Here is a 23,394-nt window from a genome sequence, read left to right on the forward strand (position 1 = left end):
GGCACAGACCTTTCAGTCCTCCGCCTACTCCTCATTTGTATGACTGGGCACATCTCTGCCTGTCTTGACAGTTAACCTTCATGGTGCTGTTACTCTTAGTTAGTATTCCTTTTGATATTATTGGAAGACTGTTCCTTTTCTAGACCTCACATGCGGACTCAGTGCCCAGCATCAGAAATTGGTGCCATTGTCTTGTGAGTTTTCCTTTCCTATGAAGGCACCTTTTATGTCATCGTCCTGTGTGACTTCCTCATAGATTTTCATGATCACAGTTTTATGACCCGTACATTTAAACCTGCTGCTGACAGAATCCAAGTGGTCATATCAGTGTCTTGGTGAAAGGCACTGTTATATGGAAGAGGTTGGAATGCCCAAGCCAGATTGGTGCTGTGTTAGACTTGAGAATGAGGCGGTGTCTTAGTCAGGGTTTTCATTGCAGTAAAGAGACACCATGACCAAGGCAGCTCTTATAAAGGACAACATTTGATTGGGGCTGGCTTACAGGTTCAGAGGTTCAGTCCATGATCATCATGGTGGGAGCAGGGCAGCATCCAGACAGGCTTGGCTCGGGAGGAGCTGAGAGTTCTGCATCTTCATCTGAAGATAAACAGAAGACTGAAGACTCTCAGGCTACTAGGAGGAGGGTTTCAAAGCCGGAAACTCCACAGTAACACACTTCCTCCAACAAGGCCACCCTGTCTAATAGTGCCACTCCCTGGGTCAGGCATATTCAAACCATGACAGATAGCCATTGTGAAGGCCTGCCAGTTTTATTTACTGGAAAGCCATTCATCTTTCAGGGAGTCTGGGGTTCCCTGGACTCTTACATAATTTTGTTACAGGTAGTTTTACTGGAACAGTGTGCTGTGAGATGATCGAAGCCAGAGAGAAGCAGTGGGCAGAAGGATAGCTGTATTCGGAGGGCACTGCTGGCAGGAGCCTTAGCATAGTAAGAGCGAGGGACTACAACTGAGCAAGTGCCGTGTGTGCCTCGGTGTTGTCACTGATGCCAGTCCTTCTCGAAATGCACGTTTGCCAGATCTTCCTCAGTGGAGCTTGAGACTCAGACTGGTCATGGATGAAGTGTTAGGTTGAAGTACTAAACACGATTGCGTAGGACTTTCTGGAGGAAAGAAGCAGAAAGAGGATCCCTCTCTTAGCCTTGTCCCCTGCTGGTGGCCTTAATTTTCCTTTACTTGGGTTTGAGTGATGGGAGAGATAGGTAGTTTAGTTCAGTATGAGGATCACAGAAATACTGTTTCCATTTGGAATGTTTGAACTGATTGGTATTTTCCTATTACTTGAAGCATTTAACTAAGTCCCTAGAAGGAAAGCAACAAAGACCTCACCTGATAGACATTTTCAGAGTAGCCTTCACTTACTATTCAGTCCCAGAGCTCTCTCAGGGAATGTGCTAACAGTTTGTGCCCATCAGTTGTTTATCATTTAGAGATGGTGAGGAACATTTAGGGGCCGTTTAGAGTTAGTGACAGGGTGATCTGTGCGTAGAGCCCAGACCCGTGTATTCTGGGTTAGTAGCTCCTGTGTTGAAGCAAACTGTGTCCTCCTCCAGGCTGTGCTGACTGAGTCTTTATCAGTGTGGCACATGCCACAGTTCTCTGAAATGAGGAGGCCTCTAGAAGATCTGGCATAGGGCATTTTCTTAATTAGTGATGATTGTGGGAGGGCCCAGTCCATTTGGGTAGTGCCACCTCTGGGCTACTGGTCCTGAGTCCAGTAAGACAGCAGTCTGAGCAAGAAGCCATCAGAGCAGGCCAGTAAGCAGCATCCCTCCATGGCCTATGCATCAACTGCTGCCCCCAGGTTCCTGCCCTGTTTGAGTTGCTGTCCTGACATTTCTTCGGTGATGAGCAATGATATGGAAGTGTAAATCAAGTAAACCCTTTCTTCCACAATTTGATCTTTGGTCATGGTGTTTGATGTAGTGTAGTAACCCTAAGACACAGACTTTGGCACAGGCTGTTCTGTGTTAGTCAAAGTATTGTAGTGAGCACACAGGTTAACTTGTTTGTTAAAGCAAATGTGTGCATCCTGCTCTGCTCTCTTAGCCTTGCACAACTTGCCATACCCAAGATGTTGGGAAGACACATGGCTGGACAGGTCAGGTTATGGGAATCTTAACACAAATGAATTTATTTTGCTTCTACTTGATAGTGTGACTTTGACATAAACTTTACCAGTTAAAACATTGCCAACTTAATTATTAAAAGATACATAGACAGACTCTCTAGTCTCCTGACTCAGAAATCGATAGGACCCTATGTTTTCTATTCCCATGCTGTCCTTTCATTTTAGCTGGCTGCTCCTTCCTTGGAAGCTCACTATAGTCTGTCATCATGAGCCTGGCTGCCATGGCATGAGCATCCCATGGGAGGACTTGTCCTTTTGTCTGTTTCAATGATTTACATAGACACATTAGGAGTTGGATAACTGTTGACGGTGAAGGTGGGGCTCAGAGGAGCTGGGCAGTGTCCTCTGGTGCATCTCTGTGTACTCCTAGACTTCAAATTCCTAGGAAGGATGAGACCCGCCTTCTCAGTTCACTTCTCCAAAAATGATGGTCCCAGGAAGTAATGTCACCTGGTCCAGGTGACATGGTAGGGTGATGGCAAAACCAAAAATCTTCATTTTTGTAGGGTATTCCTTTTACAGAACTGACCATTGAGTGTTTAATATGTAATCGCTTAATACCATTTGGACAGTTTGACGGAATGTAGTTTAAGCCTAGGTTTAACAGACATTTATTGTTGAAATGTGCCTTAATGATGGAAGCACAGTCACGAGAGAGAAGCTCTTGTCTGAAAACAGCAGTTAGCTGTGAGAAGCAGGTGGAGGTGTTCCCTTGTAGTGAGTGTGGGGTTCTGGGTGAGCACTGTCTTAAGTTGAATGTTGTCTAGCCGAGTCCAGGGCAAGATGGTGCAACACCCTGAATTCTTGAGATTTCTATGTAGTTGAGAGAGATTCTTTATGGTGTGTGTTTGCGCCCCTTTCCTCCTTGTTTATAATCTATAATACTGCCTTATTAAGCATTAACTTGACATAATCTGAAAGGGGACTATTCATTGCAAGTACATGTTCCTAGTTATTTCCCTCACTGACTTTTCTTGTTTGTCTTCAGTTACAGGTTTATGATAATGGACCGCTTTGGGAGTGACCTTCAGAAAATATATGAAGCAAATGCCAAAAGGTTTTCTCGGAAAACTGTCTTGCAGCTAAGCTTAAGAATTGTATGTGAGCTATGCTCCTTTGAATACAGTAAGGGCTGGTTTCCACTGGAGCGCAGTCCTCTGCTGGCCGTGTTAGGTACTGCACTAACTCCCTGTGTATTCATTCTCCACAGCTGGATATCCTGGAGTACATCCACGAGCACGAGTATGTGCATGGGGACATCAAGGCCTCCAACCTCCTTCTGAGTTACAAGAACCCTGACCAGGTCCTTAGAACCAGTCTTTACTGTTGTAAATCGTGCTGCTTGAGAGCAAGTGGGGTACTCTGGGCTGAACCCCACAAGCTCTGCTACTTTGAAGTAGATGCCCTAACAATACCGGATGTTTGTCCAGACACTCGTATCCGGTTGCCATTCTGTATCTTTGTTGCAGTTTGCTGGCACTTTATCAAGTTGGCTGTTTTGCCCTACATAATATTTGGAAGTGCTTGATACAACCGCATTTCAAAGAGCTGTTTGGGGTTGAAGCTAAACTATAAGTGCACCAGTGAGTTAGATCTGCCGGTCTCCTTTGTCACCTCATTATTTCCTATGTTCAAAAACCCATCGATATACACATCTGTCACTTGGAGAACTTGGTCTGTAATGTGGGGTCAGCCCAGTCACTAGTGACAATAAAGGCTGCTTAGTGTTGCCTCTTGATCTTATGCACAAAGGAAGTTTAGTGCTTGGCTCGGGACAGTGATCTGTCAGCATTCTCTGTCCTTGGCCCTGTTACCACCTTCTGCCAACGTCTTCTTTCTTGTGGTCACCTTTTTTTCTGCCACAGTATGTTTGCTTTTGCTCTCTCAGCTATGGCGAGTGTGAGGGGTCTGTGTAGTGCACCAGGAGAAGGCTGCTGTGCTGGAGCGCTCTGAGGCATCCTCTGTGATGCCAGCCCATCAGAGCTGTTTCCCTGAACACGGCCCTGGACCTGCGCAGTACAGCTTCCTTTAGCTGGAGTAGGAAGGACTTACAGAGTACTATTGAAAAATGGACTCCTATTGGTTTGCACTTGACTGATGTGAGCAGCTTCTGTTCACACAGCAGCCACGTGCAGTTCCCAACTGTTCAGACATGTTCTCTCCGTCTCTATGTTCACATGCACATGTGTGCATGCCTTGGGACAGAATCAGGGGTGATGTGTGACTGTCAGATGGAAGTCACATGTTTCAATGTTGCATGCTAGTCAGAGCAGCAGGCTGTACCCACAGGATTGCTCTGTCTTTCTTTAAAGTTAGCTTTAATCTGGAAGACTTGAATATATAGTATTTAAGATGCAGGTAAAGATCTCATCTAAGAGTTCTGAATGTCATTATAGTCCTTGAATCACTTTTATGAAGTAAATAGGCATTTGACTATTCTACAAGAATGAAGGGGAGAAGCCAGCTGTTGTATCGTGTACTAACAGTACTCATGACCCTTTTCTTTGTGGAGAGTCTTGAAAATTTACATTTTATGATAGTTTTGTTCTAGACTCTGTAAGAGAAACTTAACATCTGTAAGCCTTTCCAAGGAGACAGGATTAATTACTTTCGCACATGCTTGCCTGAGAAAGCACAGTGAACTAATATTCAGGCACGGCAGCTTTGCGGTTCTTTAGCATTTATTAAAGTAAAGAGTGCTTGGGCGGAAGGTTGGGACTAGCTTAGAGGTAGAGGAAGGGCCTGTTAGACCCCTAGTGCTGCAGACAGAGTAAGATTTTCCCAAGTAAGAGTTGCTGAGATACGGCTCAGCCGCAGCAGAGCTCTTGCTTGGCTCAGGTGAAGCTTTAGGTGTGGTCCCCAGCACTGCAGGAGCAGGCGGGGAGGCTCAGGACTTGTGTAGTGCTCAGCTTAGATCTGGCCAGTTTGGAGAGCTGCTGTTGACCCCAGTAGGTGAATCTACGTCCAAGCGAGTGTATTTTATTTCGGTACTTTCTAGTAATTCATGTGCATTGATTCTCGTCTCTAATTGGTGCTTGGAAATTTATAGGTGTATTTGGTTGACTATGGACTTGCTTATCGGTACTGCCCAGATGGAGTTCATAAAGAATACAAGGAAGATCCCAAAAGGTGCCACGACGGCACACTGGAGTTCACCAGCATCGATGCTCACAATGGCGTGGGTACGTCCACAGTGGCCTGTGTGCCTCCACAGTGCTGATGTTTCTGTCTGAATTTCTGCAGACTTATGCTAAGTAAACACACAGACTGATAGAGAGTACTGGAAGAGTGGTGTGGAGGAGGAGGGCAGGGGTTTAGCTCCTGCACTTGAGGGCCCTGTGAATGGATGAATGAATGAATGAATGAATGAATGAATGAATGAATGAATGAATGAATGCATGCCTCTGGCCTTACAGCTTAGCTCAGTGCTGCTTTGTTCTCTAGTGTCCAGTTTCTGTGTGGCTTTTGTTTTTATAAGGACATTTTGACAGTGTCTGTCGGTGTCTTCGTGTCTCCCCAAGACAACTGGGTGTGTGTGAGGTGTCTTCAGACTTTACCTCCTAGACCAGTAGGAGCAGTTTCAAACCCTCAGTTATCAGTTTGGGTTTTAATTGAGTTATGACTTAGAGATAAAGATTCGTTTCGTTCAGCCCGTTGTTCAGTGCTTTTATTATATGCAGGCGGACGTTTCTGACCTGAGGGGACTGCTCTATCTTGATGTTTTTCTGGAAAGCTCTTTCACTGTGCTTTCTCCTGTTCTGTTTGCAGCCCCATCTCGACGTGGTGATTTGGAAATACTTGGTTACTGCATGATCCAGTGGCTCAGCGGCTGTCTTCCTTGGGAGGATAACTTGAAAGATCCTAACTACGTTAGACAGTCCAAAATTAGGCAAGGAACAACTTACATTGTTTTGGGTTGAGTGGTGATGGGACAAAAGATTTTTTTAAACATTTTTTTGTGAATTTTAATCATACACCCCAATCCTAATCTCTCCTTCCCCTCATACCCACCTTCCACCCTTGGCCCCTCAACAGAGAAAACAATCTTGTGGAAACTGTAGTGTGTCATAATGTGTGGCACAGTAGTGTGTCATAATGTGTGGCACAGTAGTGTGTCATAATGTGTGCCACAGTGTACCCCTTTGTTTACACTCATTTGCTGCAAATGGGAGGCCTCTGACTTCTCAATTCTGGATCCTCACTGGGATTCTTCTGGGGTATCCTGTTGCTTCTTGTGTCATGGAGATCATCTAGTTTTCAATCTGTAGGACCGGCCCGCCTGTGGGTGTGCTGATTCAAAGCCCTGGATCTGGGCTGCTATCAGGGCCACCTCTACCCTGCTGCCCAGGAGAGGTGCGGGGCCCACTCTACTGAGTGTTGCAGCCAGTGAGGGTCAGGGCCAGTTCTCCCACTCTTATGATCCCGGGACCAGCTCTCCTGCGCGCCATGTGGTGAGAGAGGCACAGACAGGGTTTTGTTAGCATTTCTTGATAGTGTCTCTAGAGTTTTATTCTCTATATTATGTTTTGTTTTATTTTATTTTATTTTATTTTATTTTATTTTATTTTATTTTAAAGGCAGTGCCTTGTTGAGTAGTCCTCCTGCCCCAGTTAGCACACCTGGAAGTGATGTAAGTTAGAAGGTGCAGGATAGATAGTAGGTCTGTTTGAACTTTGCTGTTCCCCTAAGACGCACTGCCTCCTGAGATGTGTCCTATTATTGAAGGCTCTTGGGGACCACAACATAACTAAGGACTCCTTCCTTCCTCTGCAGATACAGAGACAATGTCGCAGCTTTGATGGAGAAATGCTTTCCTGAGAGGAATAAGCCAGGTAAGGAAGGCTTCTGTAGTCCTTTGTATGGTTTTTGTTTTCTGGGAGGAAAAAGCCCTCAGCCTGTGTGTGAGTTTGGGTGTTTCAGGACACTGCTGCTGTTGGAGGTGCAGTACGCTCAGAGCTTCATGCAGTTGCCCTTGGCTTTCACTTAGGCAGTGTCTGTGGAGGTTATATTATGTACCGGCCGGAGTACTGTCTGTGCAGGCTGCACCAGACCCCTCCCTCAGGGTGTATCAGGGATTTTTGTTAGCACATTATACTGTAGATCTGTGCAGAGTAAGAAAATAGGAAAACAGAGTTGGGAATGTGGAGAAGGCACAGGGAGTAGGGGGAGAATGTAAATGTTGATCAGAGAGGCCAAGGACAGCCTTGCTAAGGGGATACTGTAGCAGCTGAAGGAAGGAGGTAATGAAGCGAGCTGTGTGGATGCTGGGAGGACGATCTCAGAGTGAGGGGTGTGCTCGTTTCGGTTATCATGAGGCCACTGGCTTTTACTTTGAGAGTCTACAGCTTGAAATAGGAGAAGGATGCCAATGGCCTCCCCTTCTAGAGACGTGAAGTGTGTCTGGTTCCTGGTTGAGGGAAGACTGCTGAGGGCTGAAGTGGGGAAGCACATGGCAGTGTGCTCTTCTGTCACCATCCATCCTGGCCCCAATCCTGGCCCCAGGACCCCCAGACTCCTGCTGTGTGTCTGTGTGGCGCCTGCTTTCCAGGGTTCCATTACTCACATACTCTGCTGCTTGTCTAGACCTTGCCCTCCACACAGCGCCAGCTTCCCACAGACTGCCAGAGCTCACGTGGACTGTGAGAAGGGCTCCGAGTCAGCTGACCTAGCATCATCTCCTCAAGACTTTGACCAGCAGTGTCCAGAGCCTCAAGTCCTTGAGTGTTGCTGGTTTTAAACCCAACTTGATTTTTTTTTTTTTTTTTAAACGAAAGAATTTTTTAAAACTTATGTGTGGGGTGTTTTTTGTTTGGTCCCCTGGAGCAGGAGTTTCAGATGGTTGTGAGTCACGTCGTGGGTGTTGGGGTTAGAGCCCACATCCGTGGGGAAGTAGCCAGGGCTCCTACTGCTGTGCCTCTCTCCAGCTCTGACTTGGTTCTTCACTGCGTTCCTGTTGGAGCTTTAGTGCGTTACGTCAACTTCACACTCACACTCTCTCATGTGTGCTGGGCTCTGAGCTTGCAGTGCTTTGTGTTTGAGTTCTGAGAGCCACTGCCTTTGCAGTACCGAATCCTCCAGCCCACCGTGGCAATTCTTCCATTAAATCCCTCCTTAAATTCTGGTTGTATTTTGGTCTCTGCAGAAATTTTGCACAGTCACATTGGGTAATTGATGCTTTTTTTATGTTAACTGCTCTGGTTTGAACATTTCATTTCTAGTTTTTAACAGAATCTAAAAATAAGGCAGATCTTTATGTATTTACCCTCTGTTCTGTTTACCCTGTGTTCTGTGCTGTGCCGTAGCTGTATACTAGCTTTAGCAGCTTTGTAGGCTCCATAGGGATTGCTCTGCTGTCCCTCCCCCCCTCCCTCCCTTCCTCCCTCTCTTCCTCCCTCTCTCCCTCCCTCCCTCCTTCTCTCCCTCCCTCCCTCCCTCCCAGTACTTGGTTTTTCTGTGTAGCCCTAGCTGGCCTTGAACTTGTGCTCTTCCTACCTCAGCTTCCTAAAAGCTAGGAGTATATGTCTGCTTACCAAGACCGTTTTGTGAGACAAGTGCAGCTGAGCTGTTTGCTCCTGAAGGCGCTTTGATGCCCTTGACTTGCTGTCTTGCCTTCTGTACAGCTGAAACATACTTGGCTGCTCTGTTCTGTGTAGATGGAGGCAAAGGTGGATGCTGTTCTCTCCTGTAAAGCAGGAACTTTGTTCTTTTTGTCAGACACACTGATATTTGTTCCATATTTTTTATATATTCTTATATTTTTTAAAAATAGAAGAATTTTATTTATTTTTGTATGCTTCATAACTTTATGCAGTATGTTTTGATCATATTGTCTTGGGTATTTTAGATTCCATTTTATCTAGTTAAGATAGTGGATGTTTGGCAATTCAACACCCCCTCCCCCCAACCTCCCCACCAACTGTTCAGGATAGTGCCTGGGCACACTGTGGCACTTAAATAGTTAAGCTAGTGCTTATGTGTGTGTCTGTGATGGGTCCTGCCTGGGGAGAGAACATTCTGCGCTGGATGTGGAGTGGGAGGAAGACTGATGAGATGCTGGCCTGGGCTGGGAGGAGGAGGGCAGCATTTTCAGTGACAGACCAGGGAGACTCCCAGCACAGGAGTTGGGTGGGGTCTGAGGCAATGGTTGCATGTCAGGGAACTGATGGTGGGAGAACAGTGGATGCTCCATCAAGGTGGATGCTTGTACGTAGGGCTGGTCCTGTCAGTAAAGTTTCTTCTCATGCTCTGTGGACCTGTCTTGCTGTTCTTGAATCTGCTCTCCGGGTTCTGTTTCTCACTTCATAGCATGTTCTCTTTCAAGACTGCTAACTTATGGTGTCATTGCAACTCAGGCGTACTACATTCTGAATTCCTTTTATATATACATTTTGTGAGTGTCCAAATTTAATTTATGTTCTCTTATGTCTCTTAGGGTTGCAGAAAAGTCTTTTACATTGTAATTCAAAATATGTTGTTTACTTTACTTACCTAAAGTCCTGGACTTGCGGGCATGCTTTGCATTGAGCTCTGAATGAGAGCCCGGATTCTATTTCAACATGGTACACACTGGTAGTTCTGTGTTGGCTGTGACTGTCTTCTTAGGAGTGAGACGGGCATAGCGGGTTCATGACCCAACGTAGTAAAATGACCATGTTGTTATTTTAGGTGAGATTGCTAAGTACATGGAGACTGTGAAACTACTGGACTACACTGAAAAGCCGCTTTACCAAAACCTACGTGACATCCTTCTGCAAGGACTAAAAGCTATAGGAAGTAAGGATGACGGCAAACTGGATTTTAGTGCTGTGGAGAACGGAAGTGTAAACACAAAACCAGCTTCAAAGGTGGGTCTGGGTGTGGAAGGAAGGACGCTGCTTTGGGTCTCCTTGACCCCACCTAACAGGCAGTACACGTAGGCGAGGCCTTAGCTGGGCAAGGAGGCGTAGGTGGGTTGGTGGCTAAGGTGCATTAGAGGAGGGGCACAGTGCCAGAGTGTGTAGGGGACTGGGGACAGCGAGTATTTCCAGGAGCAGGTTAGTCAGTATCTGAAATGTCCTCACCTGTGACCTGAGGTCAGATGTCTCGGTAGGGCAGTGACACTTCTGCCATTGGCATTGTCCTAGGTGGGCCACTGTAGAGGGGGTGTCTTCTTTTCAAAGATGTTTTAAATGTACAGCCCAACACTCTACCCACACTCTTACTACCTGGCCAGTACTTTTTCTTTTTTCCTTTTTGCTTTGTGGGGACAGGGTTTCTCTGTGTAGACTGGCTATCCTGGAACTCTGTAGACCAGGCTGGCCTCACACTCAGAGCTCCACCTGCCTCTGCCTCCAGACTGGGAGTAAAGGTGCTCACCACTACCACGTGCTGGCTCTCGTTCTGATTGGGGATCACTGCTGAAGAGCTTCAGAGGAGCATCCCTAGACAGGACACCTCCCTTCCTGAGCGGGGGCGGGGCTCTGTGCTTCCGGGTCCTGCTTCAGCAGCTGTGTCTAAATGCTTATCTGGGCCCATTTCCTCAGGTTTTAGATCTCTCAGAAGTCCCCAACCTGATTTTCTGACACAGTTTGACTCGTTTGTGTGTGAACACTTAGAGTCTGTATCCATTATCCCACAAGAGGAGAGAATGTCTCCGCCCCTTAGCCCACCTCTCAAGTTGTTAAGAGGGCAGCTGTCCTCTTGTTTCTCTGTGTGCTGTGTTCTTAGTGGTTAGCGCTCCCTAGCCTTGCATTTCTCTTCCTACTTTTTATTGTTTCTATGTCCTTTCTCTTGGACTCATCTTTTAGAGTATGAGCTCAGTTCCTTTTTTTTTTTTGAGGAGAGCTATAAATGGTAGAGCTCACAAATGGTGTTATTTGCTTCACTGAAAGAGTGATTTGGTCGAAGTCACTGCTGAGCTGTCCCTCAGCTTCCAGTTTGGGTAATTTTGTTTGTTACCTGATTTCTGGGTTTCCCCCTACATTTGAGGCCTCTTGCTTTTCATTCTACCCCTGCATTCTGCTTTTCATCACAGAATGTGAGAGAGAGTGTGTGTTGTTTGGTAGTTTAAACTTCATATCTGCTTGGTGCTTAGCGAATCCTGCCTGAAGACATGACACCCATTCTGGAACTTGAAGTTCGTCTTTGTAAGCACACAGGTGCTTCCTCCTCATCTCCCTCAGGGTCTTTGCTGAACTCTGAGAAACTGGAATCAGCTTCTCTTTCCTTCTCTGACACAGCATAGCAGTTCTTTTTGCCCGTCTAACTCTATTCATGACACTGATCTATGTGCTTAATAGCTCACCTCCCTCATTGTGACTTCTCTGTCACAGTTTAGAGGAATTGGTGACTTTCTTTGGGTCTCTTAATCTGTTTTCATTACTAAATTAGTTTTCAGCACCGTAATATATGCACACAGTGCATGCTGACCGCTCTTCTCTCCTTGCTGCTTCATTCCTCCAGGCGACTCTCTCACCTTTGTGACGTATGTTCTGGGATGCACTAAGTTTAGTCAGAGCGGTCTGGGCGGCCATAGGTCTGGGGCTGTGGATTGGAGCCTGGTGGGATCAGCAGGGACACAGCTGAGGACAGTGACTCCCCTTCTCCCAAGACAGTAGATGAGCAGGAATGGATGGGTAAGGCCCAAGAGCCTGCCTCCCATCTGTGACTGCCTGAAGTCAGGGAGTTTCTTCTTGTTTTCCTGGTATGGTAGCCTCTTATGTCTCTGTGTGTGTAGAGACTGCTGTTTGATCACAGCTCTGAGCATGGGCATTGTGTATGCATGAGTTTAGCGTCTCCCCTGCTCCGTAGTTCTCCTTAGGTTCTGCTCCTCACTCCATTTGGACGCTGTGACCTGCTCACTGTTTCCATACAGTGCCTGTCACCAGAGATGTGAGAGCTTGGGGGCCACATGGGGACTTCTGGTGTCATGACTTCTCCACTTCCTCTGTCTGGTCTGGAGGTCCTTTTAATGTGAAGACCTCAGGTCATGTAATGCAGAATTTCAAGATTGTCCTGGTACTGACTGGTGTTGGATCACCTCAGAGCTCTGGCGCTTTCCTGCTGTGGACTGCACTGCTCACACCAGCTACGCCAGTGTAAACCATGGGGCGGGCCTCAGCCTCAGGTGCACGGGCTTCTGAGGTGCTTCTGCCATGCAGCTGCAGGTGAGGCCTACTGTGCATCAGAGGGCGGGGGTCTGACTAGATCTGTGGAGATGGGAGCCTGTGTATAAGTAAGCCTATCCAGTGTTGAGCATTTTGGGTTTTAAGTAGACGCTGTGGCTCCACAACCAGTTTTTGTATGTGCCAGTGAGACACACACACCCTGTTTGATCTTCATGTTCAGGAAGGCACAGGAGACCATTTGGTGCAGTGTCAGTGCCTTGAGCTCTTAGAGAATTGATCTGTGGAAGCAACACAAGGGCGTCTTCTCAGGTGTCCTCAGAGTCAGTGAACTCAGTGGTCTGTAATCATGGCCAAGGTTTAGGATGCTAAGCATGCCTTTGCATTGATAAGGGATGAATTTAAAAACACATTTTCTGTGGAAATAATAGTGCATTCTTCCTTGCTTATAAGCTTGTCTGTCACAGGACAAAATGGAGCCTGGATGCTGAGCACCGTTGTGACACGTGCAAGCATCAGAGTGAGGGCGGTGTCGCTGCTGTGTGCCTACGCGTGACTCTCCTGCTCCCTTCCTTCAGAAAACAGCAGTGTTCAGTCCATTCTCTTGCCACGTCTTAAGGACTGAGCTACAGCCTTGAAGTTGAGTTCAGCTTTTGGCTATTGGATAGATAAAGATGAAGCCTGGTTTAGATTTTACTGACGAGTGCATGTGTGATAGATTTCAAATGGTCCTGGTTTGCTAAACGCTGATTTGCAGCAAAAGACAAGATGATAATTGGTATGAAATAATCTATACAACATAATGTATGTTAAAACATATGTATCGGGGTTGGGGATTTAGTTCAGTGGTAGAGCGCTTTTGCCCTAGCAAGCACAAGGCCATGTCTGCTGTTTGTGTGTTTAGTGAGTTGGGGTTTTGTGGGCCAAGGGTCCCCTAAAGTGGCTTAGCTCAGTGAAAAAAAAGAAAAAAAAAAAAAAAAAAAAAAAAAAAACTGTCCTCCAAGGCCTGGGGTTTTCCTACTACCATATGGAAGGGAAAGGTTTGGTTTTACTGATCTTCAGGGAGAAAGACTTCTAAAGTGTGACCATGTTATCACATCTGCAGTGGGTGCCTCAGGGTTTTCTTCTTCCTTGAGGGTTCAGAGGACTTGATACTGCTGGTAAGTAACCCTTCAAGGTTCAGGCTATCCCTTCTGCTTCAGAAGCACCTTACAGAGCCACCTTCTATCCGCTTTCAGGTGGACATTGTGGCATCCACATGAGACACTTTGTTACAACTGAAAGTCAGGCTGACAGCTCTGAAGTGAGGGTTCCTTCCCCTGGCCTTGCAAACCAATGACCTGAGCTCGATCTTCGGTATCCATGTAATTGTGAAGTAGAGTGCCAGCTCCAGTATTACTGGCCTCCTCTTGTTTTCTGTCCACACATGTACCCACACATGTACTCACATATCCATCACCCAACCCTGCAAATACTGACGTGTGCGTGTGTGTGTGTGTGTGTGTGTGTGTGTGTGTGTGTGTGTGTGTGTGTGTGTGTGTGATGGGTAGGAGTCTCAAAAAGGGCAAACTGAGTTGCCTAGGGTCTTGCAACTACCATTCTATAGCTATAATGTAGTTTTCCTCAGAGAAGCTCATGGCACTAAAGGAAATCTCCTAGTGACTTTACAGATGATTAAGGTATAACTCACTGCCTGTTTTGCCTTTTCCCTTGAGTCGTCCATAAAGCATGTGAAGTTTTTATGTTAGTGCTGCAAGAGTGTCCTCCGAGGAGAGCATCCTGTTAGTTCCAGCATGGTAGAGAATGCAGACTTAACTTCTAGAGCTAAGGTCTCTGACTCTAGCAGCATCTTGAGTTTAACTGTTGTCAAGTCTGCTCATTGTGCTGAAACTCGTCCTGGAGAGCCTTCTCTGCAGGGTAGCGTGTGCTGTCCTCAAATGTGCTGTCCTCAGACATGCTGTGCTCACATGGGCACCTGGAGCTTTCTGGGTCTGAGTTGCTGCTTTACTAGGAAACTTGTGCAGCTGGGGTGCCTATGGGCTCTGGCTAGGGGTTTCTGCTCATCTGTTGACTAACTGATCTTTTTATAAATGCCAGGAGGGCCTCTAACAGCTCCTTCTCTGGGCCTTTGAGGGGCTGAGCCAAAGGGACCCAGCTATGCTCCAGAACAAGCAGTGGATGGTGCAGGTGGAGCCTGCTCTGTGCTGTGCATACTTTGTGGACTGGGGTGCTTTCTGGTGCAGTTAGAAGGGCAAGACTGAGCCCCCACCCTGGACAAGCGTAGGTCAGAGGGAGAGGGATGTGAAAGTGGCTATAACACGCACACGCACTTGTCCCGCTTCTGCCACATGCTGCAGTGGGTAAGCTCCTTGTCCCCGGGCAACAACCACAGAGTGCGCACTCTCTTTGGCTTTCCTGTATCTCTCCACTGTTTGCACGCAGTGCATTTTAACTGAGTCTGCTGGTCTGCAGGTTCTGTGGCGCCCCGAGTCTGTGTCCCTGTGCCATTCTCCCCCAGTTACTTCTAGTCGTCTGTGAGCTGTGCCATTCTCCCCCAGTTACTTCTAGTCGTCTGTGTCCCTGTGCCATTCTCCCCCAGTTACTTCTAGTCGTCTGCGAACTGCACATTTGTTCGGTGACCTTACTGGACTCTGACTCATCGGGTTGGCATGTGTGTTTGTGCCTGCAGATCAACACCAAGCCTGGGAAGTTTAGGCATTTTGCTTTTACAGTGACAAGTCTGATGGCTGCAGTGAGGGGCAGGGCACCCCAGGGCATCACCTGCGTGGTTGATGATGGCCATGGTCTGGGGCTATTTCTTAGGCCTGGTCTCCTGCCATGATCTCAGGCTTGACTTGAGCAAGGAGTTGGTCTCTGGTTTTGCCTCTGAAGATTTTTGTTGTCTTTCTGTTGAAGCAGCTTTATTGGTCTCCAGTCAGTGTTTAGACTATTAGTAAATTTTCAGTCCAAATGTATCCAGCTGATTTCTCTTCCTGTTTCTAAATTGGAAGTGAAAAGCAGCTAATTAACTAAATTTTAACCTAGCATATCTGAACACTTTAATAATATAATGTGTAGTATATTACTAATGTCCTTTGAAATAAGCCCATTTTTCAAGACTTTTTCTGTGTTGAATTAAAAGCAAACTCTGTCCCACATGTATTTTGTTAAGTTGCCCCTGTGTGTCATATAGTATCTTGGTTTCATTTATAAATGCAAATGAAGGTACCTGTGAGACATGGTGTAGACTGTCGCAGAATCAGACAACCTCTTGGGAAGTGTTTCATTTCAAAGGGAGCCCATATTTCCATACCCCAAGTCTAAGGACTGATCGAGGCTTAGGAGAAGCCTCAGCAGTTTGCTGTTGGGGATTTTGGGTACCGCTGTATGACCCAAGTTAAACTGGGCAGGCTTAGACCACGGGCCCTTTCTACCCAGACTGCACGTGCCGTCAGAAAGTTGGGTGGGAGCTGGAGGGGGGATGAATGTGACCCACCACTGTCCCCAATACACAGGTGTTCCTTTCCTTGGCTGAATGCTGTCTGATTTTCATTCCTTGTAATTCACCTGTATGGAGATTAAGAAAGCTTACTTTTTAAATACACTTCAAAACAAAATGAACGTGCTAGGCTCTTTGGTAGGAAATACTGGCTAGCTCCTTTTATAATAAGCATTTAAAAACTACCCTGTAAAATCTGGAGACTGCTTTCTGTTCTGTTTGGAACGTGGAGTAGAGTGCTGAGATATTCCTCCTTAATTTTGGTCTGAAGGAACAAAAGTGTCTGTGTTTATCCCTGCCTAATGCATCACAAGTCTGCTGACACGCTAACCTTGGAGTCTTGGCCGCCGTTAATCAGGCCTGTGAACCGGCAGGAAAGACGTACCTAACGCGCTCCGTCAGTGCACTTGCATATGGAAGCTCTCACAGGGGAGCTGCCCGTGCCAGCTGAGGGTTACCTGCCCACTGCAGTTATTGTGTGTAATTATCGAGCCAATCTGTTCAGCCCAGCAGGGTTTAGATGGTAATCATGAAGCAACACTTTGGAAAGAAAGATGTAAGGCATTCTCTCCTCATCAGCAGTGTGAAGTTAGAGTCATTCTCATGGCTGTGTTTGAGAAGCAGTACTTTCCTACACAGATCTCCCAGGTGAATGCCATCGAAAATTCCTTAAGGTTTGATCGGGTTGTTTCTGTGCGGGGCCCTTCCACCAGGTTTGTGGCAGCAGCTTCTCTGGTTCCAGCCTTTCTGCTGCGCCTGATCCATGTCTCAGAACTGTGCAGTTGAGCGTCATGCACGGACAGTGCTTCTCAGCACTGGGGATGAAACGTGGTAGCCGGCACAGGCAGGCTTCCTTATCTAGGGAGGAGCCCATGGCTACCATTAGGGAAAGAGTGCTGTGCTGTCAGCACATGTTATCTTCTGCAGCTGTACACAGCATGGCCTGAAGCAAGGAACACTTTCAGATGAAGTTGAACTTAATATTAATTGCTCGACAGTGAAGTGAGGACATCCTGTTGCATCATGCCGTGGAGTCTGGTTGTGTCAAACATCTTCCTAAATGATGCAGAGTTCCGTCAGGGAACTTGGGCTCCCAGTGAGAATTCAGAGTCCTACACATTTACATCTGTACCTACATAGCATAAGGCTACATGAAAACCACAAACTTGTATACTCATTGCCAACTTCCCTCTGTAGATACACCTATAGATACCCTCTATAGGTACACCTATAGAGAGCTGTTATCTAACCAAATGGCTTGGGACAGAATTGGATTAGTGTGCCTCCGTGTGTTTGCGAGGAGTGGCAGGCAGTGGAGTGCAAGCACATTCTCCTGATGCCACAGCCGAGAACGTGGAAGATGGAGGGACAGTGTGGAGAATGCGATTGGCTTTCAGAGCAGGAGAGCTTTGGACTCATGTGATGGCTCACACATCGAGTTTATGGAACTCAAATATTTGATAAGAAGCACTCTAGGGAAACACTGGGTTATGAGCAGAATTTGCCACCAAATTTAGATTCCATGTGTGAGGTGAGGTGTTTGTCTTTCTGTCTCTCAGGCTCACAGCCCCTGCCTTTACCTCCACCCATGTTAAGCAGAAGAGTGAGTGTCACTGGCCTCTGGAGGTGACAGCAAGTTGGTAAACATTTCATGTCCTGTTGACCAGTGAGACTCAGGTGGCAGAAGAAAGGCCACACCCCGGATGGCTGTGGCTGGAGGCTGCTGCTCCTTCCCTTGGGTTCTTCGGGTGTTTTTGAGTCTCCCACCCTTAGATAGTTTCATATATATGTTAATTTGTATAGTTATGGATATTTGCTTTCTCTCTTTCTTTTGAATGCTGTTTTCTATGTAAGAAGCGGAAGAAAGGCGCTGTGGAAGAAGAAAGCTCAGTGTGCGCTGTGGAAGAAGAGAGCCCAGTGTGCGCCGTGGAAGAAAGCCCAGTGTGCACTGTGGAAGACATGGAGTGCGCAGACACGCAGGCGCAAGAGGCCATACAGACTCGTACGTGAAGCCCCTTGCTTATTGCTTCTGTGTAGCCCCAGGCCGCACTTCCTCCCGCTGCCTGATGGACTGGCCGTGCGAGTCAGAATATTTCAATTTGAGTATAAAATACCTTGGGGATAGGGTTTGCACTGCGTAGTGCGTACAGGGGCGTCTTCCACACACGCTTACGTCACTCCCGCGCCATAGCAGTTGGGGCAGAGATTTGGGAGAAACCAGCACTGCCTCTGGGCTGGAAGCTACCTCAGCCAGAATGGGTGGGGTTGTGCACTCAAGCCGGTCAGGACGGGAGGATTCAGGCTTTGAAACTTCACTGTTTAAAGCAAGGGGTGCAGAAGCAAAGATTTGAAGTCACTTCTACTTAGGGGCTGGTGCTGCAGTTCCTGCCTGTAAAGCCACAGTTAGGGGTGGTGTCAGCAGAGGCATCCCCGGGCCAGCCGAGATTGGCTGTGGTCTGTGGTCCGCTGTGCCGGGTATTCCCAAGCGCTGCTCTCTTGGACTGAGTGCTTTTTAAAAGACTTTTTTCTCTCTCTCAGTTTTATTATTTTGCTGGTCCTTGGGCATTTCTTAATTTCTGATAAATAGCCTTGTTTTATGCAAAAAGGTCACAGTAGCATAAATGCCCCAGTGATAGAGGCCAGCACTATAGTTTGCCTTTCTGTTCACACTGGCCCTGGTACATGTTGGAAATCAAGTGCTGGAAGGCAGCCGCCTATATCCAGATTTATTAGCATTTTCCCGTCTGTGTTATGGATCTAATCTGGTTAGATTCATCAGCATTTACCCTGGGAGCTAGGGGCATGTCATTCACTCTGGAGGCCAGCGCTTGCTTCACAGTCGTCCCTTTCCTTCTAACGCTGCCGCTGCCGTCTCCCGTCTGCTACTGTTTGTTTTTTACTGCCTCCTCCCCTGTCTTGTTCATTTTGTTATTAGGAAGTGAGGAGCCCCAAGGAGCAATACGTGGAAGCACGTCTCAGCCAGAGGCGGGCTGCAGCAGCTCTGACAGTGAGTGGGGACAGACTAAGTAGCACTGATGAGGACAGCTCTGTTCTTACTTTGAACACACCCTTAAGCGTTAAAGCATCCCTTTTCATAGGAGCTTATGCGAGCCCCGGGTTGTGGTAGGCTAAGCCAGGAGTCGGTCCAGACAGGTCCCAGATGTGCTGTAGTCCGACAGGCTTTCTTAGCTGCCTGTGGGTGTCGGCAGCCTGTATGCTGCTTGATGAACACAGACGTCTTTGTTTTGAGAGTGTGTGACTTAAAACTCTACTTGTAACCATGAGAACTTGTCTTAGTCCTGCCAGTTTGGGGTAGGATTGTAGTCCCTGTGGCTGGCAGGCTGCTAAGAAAGTGTCACTGAGCTGTGACTCCTGCCATAAGGCCTACTCAGACTGCGTTGCTGCATCACTTTCCTTTTTGGATTTTCAGGATAGCTTCTTAGCTATCCTGGAACTTGCACTATAGACCAGGCTGGTCCCAAACTCAGAGATCCACCTGCCTCTGCTCTCAAGTGTTGACATTAAAGGCATGTGCCACCACCCTGGGCTACTGTAACTTTATAAGATAATGAAGAATAATTAGGTTCTACATTCATGCAAACTCAGAATTACTTTAATTTTTTGTTTTCTTTGAGTCAGTCTTACTGTGTATCCCTGGCACGCCTGTAACTCTATGTAGACCAGGCTAGCCTCAAACTCACAGTGATCCACTTGCCTCTGCCTCCCAAGAGCTGGAATTAAAGAGGCCCACCAGTGTGCCTAGCATTTGCTTAAATGACTTTTGTGTTTTCTTGTTGAAGGCTATTTCCCCCTAAAGTACTAGAGTAGTTGTTTTACTGTCGGAATATTCATGGGGAGAAGTATTGCCTGAGGTGGTTGGTAAACGTTATTGCTTCTAGAAAAAAACAAACCAAACAAGCCAGCAGGCCAAGGGCTGTGCAGACGTGTACACTGTATTCACCAGTTGAGGCACTGGGTGGAGAAGGCACATTGCTGGGCTTGACTTCTTTAATAGTTTGAGAAATGGGATCAATTCAATGAATTTTGTGGTTTGGGGCTTTAGGATTTTGTGTCTTAAATGTATTTCAAGAATGGTTGCCTTAATGGCAGCTTTACAAATGTCACTTTCTTCATTAACAATTTTATTTTCAAACACGATTTATGGTTTACAGTGTGGTAAGAGACTGTTCTCGCCGAGCGATCTTTTAGAATGCTGTGCCTTGCAAAATGGGAGCAACTTTCCTTTAATATCTATTTAGACCATTTTAAAGCTGTGTGTAATTTTCTTGATACACCTAAACTCATTTTGAATAGTTGGGGGTCTATTGTGTGGGAGCGTACTCTGAAAGCTTTCTGTGTGTGACGTGCAGGCTGTGAGGGGGGTGACGGGCACTGACGGGAGAATAGGCCTCTAAGCCTTTTATCTTTATGCAAGGCGTAATTTTTACCAATTGAAGAAATTTGGTTATTTGCTGCAAGTAATTTAACCCCCTCACAAAATGATAAGTCTTAAAAACTATGTGTATTCTGGCATTTTAAAACTGTTCCAATATTCCAGAATTATACTAGAAATTAATTGATGTGGCCATGATGCTTATGGCTTTGTGGCTGTCCCCTGTTGGACAGTAGAGGCTGCTCTTCTGGAGGTTAGCTGGCTGTAAAGCACTGAGGCTGGGCCTGTCTGAAGATCTTCTTTGGAGAATACCAACTAGCCAGGGACCAGATGTTTCTAAGAAAACCTTGCTGAGATACTTTCCACTTTCACCGTGCATTTATGAAAAGATGGACGAGTTTCCCCAAACTCAGTATGTTATTTTTCAAGTATCAGATTTTACACATTAGTTTTGCGGTTGGCTCTGTTACTAACTGTATTGCGTTATGAACATGGTTGTAATATTAGAGACATAAGAATAGCAGAATCCATCAGCCTCCTGGTGACAGTCAGTTCTGATTTTCTTTAGGTTCCAAGAGGCAGCAGCATTTGGAATTGCAGCAAGAAATGCTAAGTCTAGAGCACAGGGGCGAGCAGCAATCGCTCTTAAGAGTGCAGTGTGGTCAGGACACTGTAAGAACAGCGTTGTGGCCGATCTTGAGCTGGCTGTTAGGACAGTCCTAGAATGGCAGCATTTCTGATTCTCTTTGTAGATGTAACTTTAACATTTTATATGTGAAACCCTCAAATATACCATGGAATGTTTTGTTTTGTTTCAGCACAAAAGCCTTTTATTTCCTCGAGGTTCAGTAGCTCTTCTATTATTAGCGTGAGTCACTTATACATGACAATGGTGTGAGCTCACTCTGATGTATTTTGATGCTACTGACCCCTCACCCTCTCCATCACCCCACCCCCAATTCCCCTCAGATCCCAGCCCCATTCCCTTTCTGCTTTCCTGTGTTCCTCTGTTCCCTTACCCAGTCAGCCCACTCCTGCTCCGGGAGTTTGATCCGTTCTCATGGGGTCCTGGGCCAAGGCTCCTTCTTCCTTCCCACTACCCCAGCAATCACTGACTGCCTGACACGCTCAGGGGTGGGACTTCATGAGCCCCTCCAGCCATCACGTCAGCCGCAGTGTACAGGCTGTGTGAGTGGTGGGACGGGGCTCACAGGAGTCTAAGGTTTGCTGTGACGGAACTGAACGACAGTTGAACAGAAACCATCTGAAAAATTTTTAATTTTAAAACAGATTTTCCAGCTAAGTAACTGAAAACGCCCATAATCAGAATACCTTTAAAAACTATAATTACTTGTGTGGGATTAGACATTTTTTCTCAGATTCAAAGAAAATCCTGTTCTTTTCCAAAGAGAAATTGATTAACTCTTGAATACCGGGATGCCCTCATTCCAATGTTTCTGGTCGTTCCTGGCCCAGAGAGCTTAAGGCTGGGAAGAACAGGAGGCCAGGCTGGGCATTGTGGTCAGGTTTGAAGCAGAACCCCTTGTGAGGTGGATAGGAGCATTCATTCCTCAGGACCTTAGGTCAGGAGGAGCCTGAGTGCCTGCCTACAGGGAGGACTTCTTACTCTCTGTGTCATGTGTGACCCCAGAGTCCCCAGGAAGTGTAAACTCGGAAGTAATAAAGGAAGTCAGTGTCTCAGATTCATAACACAGAGTGTGGGAGAAACACTGGGGCATTTTTACTGGTGGGTTAAACCTAGAAAGTAACCTGGCAGCTCAGTTTGGCTGTTGTGTGCAGTTTATCTCCACAGCATCAGTCAGTCAGTCAGACATGAAGAGGTTTGTATTTCTGATCCCTTGCTTTTCTAAGTTAATGATTACTTATGTGACTTTCTCTGATTCCTCTTCAAGGTTCACGAACCAGAAAGAAAGCCCAGCAGCAATAACTGAGATGCCAGGAACCGTCTTCTCTGCCTGTTCATTTGACTGTTTCCTCCTTTTCTATTTTATGTTTTATTTTCATGTGAGTCTTTTGGGTGTGAGTAATAATTGAATGGCTACTTTTTTGAAAAACAAACTTTATTAAAATGAGTATTTTGTGTACTTTATTGAAGGATTATTTATAAAGTCTCAAATCTTTAGTCGTCACAACCCACGTGGTTTGGGGCTTGGGAGCGTGTGCTGGCTCTGGCCGCCCTGCACTTCCCAGATTGGGCAGAGCACTCTACAGGCTCCTTGCTTTTACGGAATGAAGAACTTAAAATAAAGGTCTCTTTTGCTTTACGTAGTATACAATTTGTTGCGACAATAAAGTTTGGTCTACCTGGATTCTGTTCTTTTATACAAGCATTTATTGAATACCTGCTGTGTGCACAAAGAGCACAGTAAGTACAGCGTGTCTGAGAGAAGCCCCCACATTCTGAAGTCAGCTTATGTAAGAGTAAGTATGCAGGATGAATGCGTGCGGACACTCGACAGCCCCTCAGTGGTCCTGCACCACTAGCTGCAGGGATCATAGGGTGCACCCCACACTAGCTGCAGGGATCATAGGGTGCACCCCACACTAGCAGGTATTATAGGGCACACCCCCAACACTAGATGCAAGATTTTTGTAGCTAGAAACGTAAGATGCACAGTATTTTCAAGTTATTTGGGTATAAAGCTCAGAAAACTTAGCATGTTTATAAACACTTTCAAGAGACCTTCCTCAAAAATTACACTTAGAGCAATCAGAGTTGGACACGTGTTGTCAGGGCTAAGCAAGTTGCTTGCTGGTACCGTGTGTATGTGTCCGGTAATGTGGGCAGCCGTGGTGTGTTCAGAATATAACTCACACGGCCTAGGACAGGCCCAAAGTCATCACCTCAGTGCTTAAAGACTGGGTACTGTGAGGACAGTACTAAGCAAACCATTGTGTAGCTGGACAGGAGCACCGAGCTGTGACTGGTTCTGTGGGCTGTTGAGTTGTCACATGACACGGACGTTCTTGGAATAAGGTAAGTCCGAAGTAAAGCTGAGGCCGGTTTCTCAGCGTCCCAGAGTTAGCCGTGGGTCCTGCGGAGAAGGGGGCTTAGAGACTCCTGTTTCCTTAGAATATAGGATTGTAGTTCTCAATAGTGTGTCGGTTGGTCCCAATGTATTTGTAACACCTAAAATCAGCTCCCAAGTTCTGTTTTTAAACACATTCCTGCTTAAAATAGGATAAAATGTGTGTGATATGTTTCTGTCTGTATGCTGTAGCCTTTT

General features: G+C 46.5%; 1 protein-coding gene across 6 annotated transcripts in view; it reads left to right on the top strand.

Moving 5' to 3' along the window:
- The window catches only part of Vrk1 (VRK serine/threonine kinase 1), a 63,270-nt gene extending 45,467 nt beyond the window's left edge, over positions 1 to 17,803 (top strand). For 4 of the 6 annotated variants that reach the window (XM_032908388.1, XM_032908389.1, XM_032908390.1 and 1 more), the window contains exons 6-12: positions 3,140 to 3,248; positions 3,362 to 3,454; positions 5,201 to 5,333; positions 5,920 to 6,040; positions 6,925 to 6,983; positions 9,817 to 9,995; positions 17,608 to 17,793. In XM_032908388.1, coding sequence (XP_032764279.1) covers positions 3,140 to 3,248; positions 3,362 to 3,454; positions 5,201 to 5,333; positions 5,920 to 6,040; positions 6,925 to 6,983; positions 9,817 to 9,995; positions 17,608 to 17,763 — 850 coding nt within the window. In that variant the 3' untranslated portion in view covers positions 17,764 to 17,793. Of the gene's footprint in view, positions 1 to 3,139; positions 3,249 to 3,361; positions 3,455 to 5,200; positions 5,334 to 5,919; positions 6,041 to 6,924; positions 6,984 to 9,816; positions 9,996 to 17,607 lie in introns of all 6 variants that reach the window. The other 2 variants (XM_032908393.1, XM_032908387.1) reach the window with 2 other exon arrangements.
- The last annotated feature ends 5,591 nt before the right edge of the window (positions 17,804 to 23,394 follow it).

The sequence above is a fragment of the Rattus rattus genome, chromosome 7 (assembly GCF_011064425.1).
Source record: "Rattus rattus isolate New Zealand chromosome 7, Rrattus_CSIRO_v1, whole genome shotgun sequence".
Classification (NCBI taxonomy): domain Eukaryota; kingdom Metazoa; phylum Chordata; class Mammalia; order Rodentia; family Muridae; genus Rattus; species Rattus rattus.